At 33.4% G+C, this 10486-nt stretch overlaps 1 protein-coding gene across 2 annotated transcripts in view; it reads right to left on the reverse strand.

Annotated features, from left to right (window-relative positions):
- The window catches only part of CSMD3 (CUB and Sushi multiple domains 3), a 1928297-nt gene that overhangs the window by 29736 nt on the left and 1888075 nt on the right, over positions 1-10486 (reverse strand). For both annotated transcript variants that reach the window (XM_006830658.1, XM_006830657.1), the window contains 3 exons: positions 4633-4744; positions 1635-1814; positions 873-938 (listed from right to left, as the gene is read on the reverse strand). In XM_006830658.1, the coding sequence (XP_006830721.1) occupies positions 873-938; positions 1635-1814; positions 4633-4744 (358 nt within the window). The remainder of the gene's footprint in view (positions 1-872; positions 939-1634; positions 1815-4632; positions 4745-10486) is intronic.

Below are 10486 nucleotides of genomic sequence, written 5' to 3' on the forward strand. Positions count from 1 at the left end.
AAAAAAAAAAAATGAGAAGACAAAGCTGTAAATATCTTTTAACAATTGGGTAAATTCTAGGATTTCCTCATTTTTTCTCCATTTTCAGATTAACAATTGGGTAAGTTCTAAGATTTCCTCATTTTTTCTCCATTTTCAGACCAAACATGGTTGGTTTCTTTTTAAAATGTGTATGATTAAGCATTTTAGATAGCATCTCATTTCTTACTTTAACTTCATATTTTAAGTAAAATTAAAGTAATTTTAATTTACAAATAAAATATATATTATTATTACAAATACTCTTGAAGGATATTTTTATGCGGAGGACTATAAACAATATTTTGGAATATTAGCATGTTATGAAATAACAGGAGTCATGGTAATATAGTGGGTTACATGTTGGCTGGTAACATCATGGTGGGCAGTTTGTGGTATTCTCTGAAATTCATCAGCTACTCCATGGAAGAAAGAAGATACTTTCTGCTCCTATAGAGATTTAAAGCCTCAAAAACTCTATTTGTGGTCACTATGTCAAAATTGACTCAAGAGTACACAACAAGAGCAACATGGGATAACGCTGCTTTAAATGAGGATGCATGGACAGGATTATAACTATGCCAACGAAATGATGGATGATGGAATGAATGTAAAGCTGATGTTCTCCCGTGTAGATTATCACACAATTCACAATAAAACATTTAAAAAACAAATAAATAAATAAATAAATTCAGTATTTTATAATGTGAACAATTAAATCTCAATTTTAAGGTAGTCAGATTAATAGTTTTCTCATATCAGACTATGTATTTCTAAATAGTCACTTTGTATACAAAATAATAGATCACTTTCAGATATCATAACTTTTTAGAAAAACAAATGAAATTACTAACCACTTAGCTTTGGGCTGGGTGTTCCTAAGGCTGGTCTGGGATCTTTCACCAGTATTTTAGAACCAGCTAGGAATAGAAATGAAAATATTCACAAATTTAGTGAAATTAATAATACACACATAGTCACAAACACAAAATATAATGGCTTATCAGTTTTATTCTCTGACATACAGTTTTTTTTCAAAAGTGTTCTATTCATCAAGCATCTTGGCTCCTACCCAGACTCCTGGTATAGTTAAAGAGCTTGATGATTATCCCCGTTGTAACCTTGTATGACAAGAGGCAGATTTATCCTGCCTCACCATCATGGAATATTGGTGTAATCTCTTTTCCTTTGATGAATTCATTAGACTTAGCCCAAATAGGGACTGCCCTGTCCAAGGGTTAACAGGAATGCACATTTCACCTTGAATTTGCCAAAACACCCTATCATCTTGGTGTAGGTGAAGTGGACTTGGTTCAAATCTGTAACAATCAGTCCTAAAAGATGCTTATTGACTACACTTTGAAAAATATTTGCTCTACTAGGATTACTATGCTAGAAATGTATAAAGCCAGGGATGTGGCAGCAATTTTCTCTGCTTAAAGAGAAAACATGAAACAGGAAAAAAATGTGAGAAGGAAAAACAGAGAACTGATAAACAGTTATAAAAAGACCTGAGTAACATTTCTGCAACTCTTGATGTGGCCAACCCATTGCCTTTACTCTTTAGCTAATCTGTGTTCATGCATCTGCTAAAAGCTTCCATAGAGAAAACTTACCTTCACAAATGGGAACTTTTCCCGTCCAGGTGTTATCAGATCTACACACTCTATGTTCTGTTCCACCTGCTAAGAAGAAGCCATGTTGGCAGGTATAAATTAATGTATACCCATGAGATGGAAGGTCCATTCCTACTACATTTGCATGAGCAGGCATTTCTGGCTGTTTACAGCTATGGGCTGTATTAAAAAAAGAAAAGAAAGTTAATCTTTTTTAGAAATTTAAAAAAATTGAAACAGGATTTATATTTTCAGAAGTACTTTAATTCCATAATATAGACATACCTTGTAATAATTAATGATCTAAGAAAAATGTATCCATACAAATAAAAACCCTTGCCATTGAGTTGATTCTAACTTACATAGTCCCTCTATAGGATTTGTATATACTACATTTCATATGCTATCATTGCTTTAGTCATCATCTATGGAACACTGATAGATAGCAATAGCTGTGTTTGCAGAATTAAGCTTAGAAATATGTGCTATGTCATTATTTTAGATAATCATAATGAACATCAGCATTTTAAAAGATCTGGGGGTTAATGTGCTAGACCGTACATAAGGTGAGTTTGTACCACATGACTGGCAGCAACAAAGAAAACCTTCAGTAAAAAATCTTTTAAAAGTTTGCCAAACTCATACATCTATATGACCACCATTCCGTTAAATGCCAGGCACAGCTCTAACATCATTGCTGTATAGCATCATGATAACTTTCAGTGTACAAAAACCAAGTTAAGTTACTTCTCTAAACGTTAGTTTCTTCGTCTGAAAATGCTGTTGAAGCACTTAGCATAATGTCTGGAACATAGAAAGCCCTCAATAAGTTGACACTCGTTTTTTCATGATGTATATTGTCTGTTCAGTGCATGCTTCCTTTATTGTCATAACAGATGTGCAGTAAGAAGTAAATAAGTAATCTGTCAGTCAACTTGTGATAACAATGCATTAAAATCCACTTTAGCTCTTATTGTAAGTTAGAGTGCTTGTTGTCTTTTATATTTGTGATAATTTTCATAATAGTTGTTGATTATTGTTAGTGACTTGAAACAATTATTTACTCTTTCTGTTTGTGGATCATCTTAACTGAAGAATATCAGAAGAGATGTAAGAAACACATTTTTTTTTAAAGGTGCCATTTGTGATGGTAAATCTTTCTAAGTCATATTTTTTCTCAGTACAGTTCAGCCAAAGTGATATAATTGTCCTCCATTAGATCCCAATTTCATGTGTTTTTCACCCATGAAAATGACTTCATTGTTCTCATTTACTAAAAGTATGTAAAGCAAATGTTAAAAATGTGAAATTATAAAATAAATACATCCTAATAAAAAAAAAAGTATAGAGAAATTCTCTATACCAGCTTAGGAAATATTATTATATAATTTACTATTTTATAAGATTTATTCTAAATTTAAAAGCATATTTTCCTAAAACTAAATTCAATCACAGTGTATTATATTGCTCTGGTATTAATACTTCCCAATATAGAAGACACAGTTTTTTTTACATATAAAATTTTCTGACCATATTTTGGGTCTTTTCATAAGCAAGAAGTAGCATTTCATGTCTCCTTTTCTCCATCTAGCCTTTCACTGTTTACTCTTTCCCTTGATTCCACTATATGTATATGTGTGGTTCTTCTCGAGTTCACTGGTTTCATGGCTCATAAAGACCATTCATTCTTTTGTTACTCAGATATAAATGCCACAAAAAAATTTTCCTTCTAAAGCAAACAGCATTTATGGTCATTTATTTCATGGATATAGATCCTTATATATGGTCTCAAAAAAAAAAAAAAATGGATTCTGTACACTAATGTGTTTAGGGGGAAAAAAAAATCTGCTTCCCAATGGAGATTTAAACTTTAAATAACAGCTAACATTTTGAACACTACTTGCTAAACATTGTATTTAATGGTTTATGTTTTAATATTTTAGTTAATATAATGTAATCCTCTTACTCCAAACTGTTCTCTTTACCCCCACATTAAACATAAATTTGAAATTCCCAGATATATCACAGTAACTAAAGCTGTTTAACTTTATTTAACTCATTCTAAAATGTAGGGCATTAAATGACTTTGGTTAACTACGAAATATCAAGTTATATACCACACAGCTCTTCTAAATTATACACTATAAGGAATTTTCTTTTAAAGAATTGTGCCTTATTTATGTAAAAGTGAATCAGATATACGACATGACTTCTTTGGAATATTCTTCTGCATTAATAATAAGTTTCAGGTCCATAGGAATCTGACTCTGAAAGGGACTTGGTTTGGGCTTCAACAAATCCTGAAAGTTGATACCTTCCTGATGAGTGTTTCTTTAGGCTTAGTCTTTCATTTTTTCCCCTGTGAGACTCAGAATTTAAAAGCCAAGGAGATAAAGGGAGTAGGAGAGAGAGAGCAAACATTAGCAGCTCATCATCTGAAATGTATTCAGACAGAGCAAGCTGCTAAATGGCCTTGGTCTTTGTTTATATTTAATCTATAATTTTGGTTCAATGTAATTTAGAAGCTCTGGGAAATCCTGAAAATGAGTATTCTCATTTTGGGTCAAGTTATCCATTCATATTTTCTTTTCATTTGTATATGTAGTTTTCCTCTAATTTGAGAGTTTTCATGTGTGATAAAAATAACACATGAAATCTTTGCAACAGCCTGCATTCTACAGTACTTCAGATCCAAGGTATAGATTTAAACAACAAGCATTGTGTAAAATGACTAAATTACCAAAGGGAAACACAATAACAGAAGTTTACATAAGGAAAACAAAATAGTGTCTAATGCCTTCTAACTTCTTTAGAAAGTGTACTCCCCATGGGTTCGTGACAAAGTAATATAATTACACTCATGAAATATGTTTACTAATGATATAAAGATAAATCAATTTGACACATCCATTGTATAATTTGTTTACACACTAGTTAGAGAAAACTGTATATAAATTCTTACCCATAATCTATATAATTTGTTTCCCATAATACTTACGTATGCATTCAGGCTGAATGCCACTCCATGAGAGGTCAGGAAGACAAGTACGTGTTGTAGACCCTTGGAGAAGGTGTCCTTTTTTACAGTGGAACTGCACAACACTTCCTACCTATAGAACATCAAAGAGAAAAAAGGCAATGTTCCAAAACAACTTCAAATATAGCAACAGAGAGAAATACCTTGAGTGGGAAAATGCTTTTAAATGAAGTTTTCCATAGTAGATATTGGCAGGAAAAGAAATTAAAATATGATACAAAATAAAGTCATGATAAGAGTCAGACTAAAGAGAGAAATCTAGATTGCTTTCTATTATATGAAATCATCAAATATCTGTGTGCACAGCATATACATGAGCATGGGCTTGGTAAATCATGTCTTAAGAAAATTAAACTTACCATTAAGTGGAGAAACTAATACACAACAGAGAGAAATAACAGTAACTCTAAGTATGAAACTTTTACTATAGTATTTCATATTTGTGTAATAAAAGCTGGGCTACCTTGTGGTTGTAGGCTTAAAAAAAGAAAAAAAATTGTTTAAAATGGAATAAAAGCAACATCAAGGGGTTTATTAAATGATTAACAGTGGAGGCTAAGTTGATAAGGGGATTTTCAGGGTCTGCCATTTCAGAATTCCCCAGCATTTTGAGTCTAAGAATGCCCAGTGTCTTACAGCTTACCACTCATACCCTCTTTATTGTCTCCCCTCTTTGCAATGCAAGGGTAAGCCTAAAGTGATTCAATCTGATACAAAGGCTTCATTTGAATCTTGAGACTTGATATATTCCACCATTTTTAAAATATTTTCAATATTACCCAGAACTGCAATACACATGGCGATGGTGGTGGTGGTGGCGGTTATCCGTAGAGTCAGTTCTGACTCATAGCGACCCTGTATCCGGTTTCTGAGGAGGTCAGTCTTTACAGGAGCAGAAAGCCTCATCTTTCTCCCGCAGAATTGCTGGTAGTTTTGAACTGCTGACCTTGAGGTTAACAGCCCAACTCGTAACCACTACACTACCAGAGCTCCCTTGCACTACACTAGAATCATTTAATTCCAATATTCATTCTCTGGCAATAAACTTCACTCTTTCAGATTATCTTGCATTGTATGGCCCATGACACTTTCATCTACACTTTGAAATCCACTGTCACAGACAAGTGAAATAGTCTCCTAATTGGTCTCCATTTCTCCAGTCTGACCCCATTAAATTCATGTTCACATTAAAGTCAGAGTGATCTACACAACATGAAGTGTGACCTTATCATTATTCTTTTGAAATTTTTAATGGTTCATCACCCACAGGATAAAGTTACAGTGTGTTATCTTGGCAGATAAAGACCTACATGATCTGGCCACTGACCATCTCCCTAGTGTCACCATTAACCACTTAACATTTCTCAAATTGTGCTCATGGAACACTGATTTTTTTTTTTTTTTTAGTTCCCCAAACATATAAATATTCGCAGGCTGTTGTTCCTATATGGAATGCTTTTCCCAATAGTCTTTTCCAAGCTCATACACTAAAAGATTTCATTTAGATATCTTCTCTTGAAAAGCTTCTCTGTAGCATCAGAATGTAGAACTGTCCCCTTTATGTGCACTTTTCAACATTGTCACCAATCACAGGAAATCACCTATTCCACCATCTGTATTTCTTACCCACAAACCAAAGTGTTAGTGTCTAGCCAGAGATAGTTTTTTACTCACCCTTGTGCACCTAAAGTGCCTTGAACATGCTTACGCAACTAAAGGAATAAGGACTAATAATTTATTATAAAATTACTTGATTGCTCAGCTTTTAAAGATTTAATATGGCTATAAGTTTTTTTTAATGTGCCAAAAATCCTGTGCTTATTTTAGACATCATGATTTTAGATCATTAATCCATTCGTTGAAAAAAACATTTGGGTTATATTGTTGTTGTCAAGTGCCACTGAGTCTATTCTGACTCATAGCGACCTTGTATAGGGTTTCCAAGGAGCAACTGGTGGATTTGAATTACTGACCTTGTGATTCACAGTTTAATGTCTTTATATAAATCAAGTGACTATTTCAGATTAGGCAACCATTTTGGTTTACAGAGAACTTTCTTTTTATACTTTAAAATTTTTCCTCATTTCTGTTACTTTCTCTGGTTACCATAAATGGATCTGGATACTATTCAGATACTACAGAATTAAAATATAGGTGAAGATTTCCTACATATCTAGTGATTAATTTAATAACAAGAAAAAGTGTTATCAAGTTTATAAATAATTATACCAAATATATACCTTCTTGTTAAGTACTGCTGAATTCATTCTAACTGTATAGGGTTTCCCAGGTTGTAAATCTTTTAGAGAGCAGAGAACCTCATCTGTCTCCCTGGCCTTTCAGTTCACAGTCTAGTATTTATTCTACAAAGCCACTGTACTCCCATAATTTAATTAGAATTATACCATTTGATTTTGCTCAGAATTGTACATAGTTTAATCAACCACTAATATTTTTGCCAAATATTAATTCATTAATAAATAATTTTAGCAGTGCTAAACCCACTTATTAATATGTTTCCTATCTCTCTATATTTTCCTGCCTACCTTGCAATGAATGATAAGGTCTCTGGCTCTGAATAAATTATAATAAGAATTACATAATCTGATTATTTACCATAAATTAAATATGAATGTCCACATATATATTTTTATAATTAGAAAAATTAATGTACAATTTCCCAAAATATTTACTATTACAGTATTCTGTTTATATAATTAATTACATATACCTGTTTATATAACTAATTATATACATTAGGTCAGTTAATGTTGAAAATAATTTTATATCAGGAACTTAAAATCATTCATATCCAGTTTTAAGTACAGTCTAAGAACTGGACCACAAGGTCAGGTTGAACTGTAAGATTGACTGTTCAAACCCACCAGCAGCTCATCAAAAACCCTATACAGGATTACTGAGTAAGAACAAACTCATTGGCACTTAACAATAACAACAACAACGTTTAAAAAGGGAACACGGAGACTCCATATAACAAGCACTGGACTGTGAACCATAAGGTTCATGGTTCAAGTCCACCAGCAGCTCTGTTGGAGAAAGATGAGACTTTGTGCTCCAGCAGAGATTTAAAGCCTAAGAAGTCCTATACAGGGTTGCTATGAGTCAGAATCAACTCAAAGGTCCTTAACAACAACAACGATTAAATAAGTCACTTTTAATTGAAGCGATTTGGCATCTTTAATGCAAATACATTATAGCATTTTAAGACATAATTAATCAGTAAATATCACTTATTTTCTTTAATTCCACATTCTTTTCTTTTTAATGTTATATATAAATTCCTAATGAAATTTGTTGTTGTTGTTGTTAAGTGCCGTCGAGTCGGTTCCGACCCATAGCGACCCTGTACAGGGTTTCCGAAGGTGTAAATCTTTAGTCAATCATAATATTAACAGAAATTTTGCATAAATTTAGAACTTGGAAATAAGGTCTTTCTCCTCAATGAAAATTTCATAGTAAATAATTAATGTTTTATGTGAATAGTGCTTGCTTTGCTAGTATTTTCTTCACTGTATGTAGTTATGCTTAATTTTTTATATTATTGTTGTCACTAAGTGCCACAGAATTGATTCTGACTCATAGTGTTCCTGTATAGGATTTCCTAGGCTTTAAATCTTCAAGGGGGCAAAACATGATTGTTTAAATGGAGCATCCAGCATGGTTCCTAACAACTTACAAAAATATATATAATAAAGACTTTACAAGTTTTATATATTTCCCCTGTAAAAGATCTTTAAGCAACTATTTTATATTTGTATTTCTATACTGGTGGTTGTTGTTACCATGGAGTTGGTTCTGAGCCATAGCGGCCCTCTATAGGGTTTCTGAAGCTATAAAGATTTACAGAAGCAGAAAGTCTGATCTTCCTCCTGCGGAGCAGCTGGTAGATTCGAACTGATGACTTTTTCGTTAGCAGCTTATCTTGTAACCCACTACACTACCAAAGCTCCTTTTTAGTTTATACTAAACACTTTATCCTCCAAATGTTGAAGTAGCTTCTAAGAATAGAAATATATAAATTAAGATATGCAAATTAAAGTGGAAAAGCACAATCATAAAATGAAAGGGTAACAATTATCCCTAAGATGGGATGTAAAATGTCTTTATTTACAGAGCTTTAACTTTATCTCTGAGTCACCTGATTTAAGAGAAAAAGAAATTTTAAGGTATTTTATGAGTGAGTCTTAAAAAAATAATCAGAAGGTTTTAACTGGGAGAAAAGTGAGTATTTGTAGCATCTTGCTTTTAAAATTCAAGTGATAGTATTCATCATTTAAATTTAATGCAATACTATGTAACATGTTTGCCTCCTTCAAGTCTGTGCTAATTTAAAATGCAAACTGAGAATCATACATAATCACCAAGGTCACTTGTTGTTGGTAAGTGCCATTGAGTTGATTCTGACCCATAGCGACCCTGTATAGGGTTTCCAAGGAGCAGCTGATGAACTTGAACCACCGACCTTGCGGTTCAAACAACTTTGCAGTCTGATGCATTAGCCCCCAGCACCATACCAAGATTCCTTAGGTAGGGGTAAATATCTTAGTGTTAAATATCTTGAAGTTAAATGTCTAATCAAAACCCCAAGCCCCCCTACCATCAAGTCTATTCAGGCTCATAGTGACCCTATAGAGGGTTTCTGAGGCTGTAAATCTTTTTGGAGCAGAAAGCCTCATCTTGCTCCTTCAAAGCAGCTATTGAATTTGAACTGCCAACCTCAGTATTAGCAAGTCCAGTACTTATCCTACAGTGCTACTATCATTTCTTAACTATCTAATAGAGAAAAATCATATGGTATCTATAATATCTTTATGTATTAGATGTCACTGTTACATGCAGTTGCGTCTTTTCCAGCTCATAGTGACCATATGCACAACAGAAGGAAACAGTGCTCAGGCTTATACCATCCTCACAATTGTTACACTTGAACTCATTGTTGCTTCCACTGTGCTAATCCAGTTCCTTGGGGGTCTTCCTCTTTTTCACTAACCCCCTACTTTTCTAAGCATGATGCTCTTCTCAAGAGACTGATCTCTCCTGATAGCATGCCAGAAGTATGAGAAATGAAGTCTCACCATTCTTCCTTCTAAGGAACATTATGGCTGAATTTCTTCCAGCACATAATTGTTTATTTTTCTGGCAATCCTTAGGACTTTAAATATTTTTCATCAACACTGTAATTCAAATGCATTAAATCTTCTACAGCCTTCTTATTCATTGACCACTTTTTGTACGCATATGAAGCAATTGAAAATACCATGGCTTGGATTTGGTGTACCTTAGATCTCAAACTAGTATCTTTGTTATTGAGCACTTTCTAAAGGTTTTGTGTAGCAGATTTGCCTAATACAAAACTATTTGTAAGACTTTTAGTGGCTAACCATTCAGAAATAGTGAAATCATACTGTATGAATAAATTTTTGTTGTTTTTAGGTGCCATTGAGTTGATACTGACTTATAGAGACAGTATGTACAAGAAAAAAACAGAAACAGAAAACACTAATTGGTCCTACATCATCCTTATGATTCTTGTTACACTTGAGCCCATTGCTGTTGGCACTAGGCCAGTCCATCTCCTTAGAGGGCTTCTTGTTTTTTGCTGGTCCTCCACTCAACAAAGCATAATGTCCTTTTCCAGGGAGTGGTCTCTCCTGATAATAATTAGTCTGAAATATGAGGTTGGAGTATCCCATCCTGGCTTTAAGGAGCATTCTGGCTTTAGGTATTCCAACACAGATTTGTTTGATCTTCTGGAAGTCCATGGTCCTTTTTATATTCTTTTCCAAAACCATAA

Source organism: Chrysochloris asiatica, unplaced genomic scaffold, assembly GCF_000296735.1.
Source record: "Chrysochloris asiatica unplaced genomic scaffold, ChrAsi1.0 scaffold00001, whole genome shotgun sequence".
Taxonomy (NCBI): Eukaryota; Metazoa; Chordata; class Mammalia; order Afrosoricida; family Chrysochloridae; genus Chrysochloris; species Chrysochloris asiatica.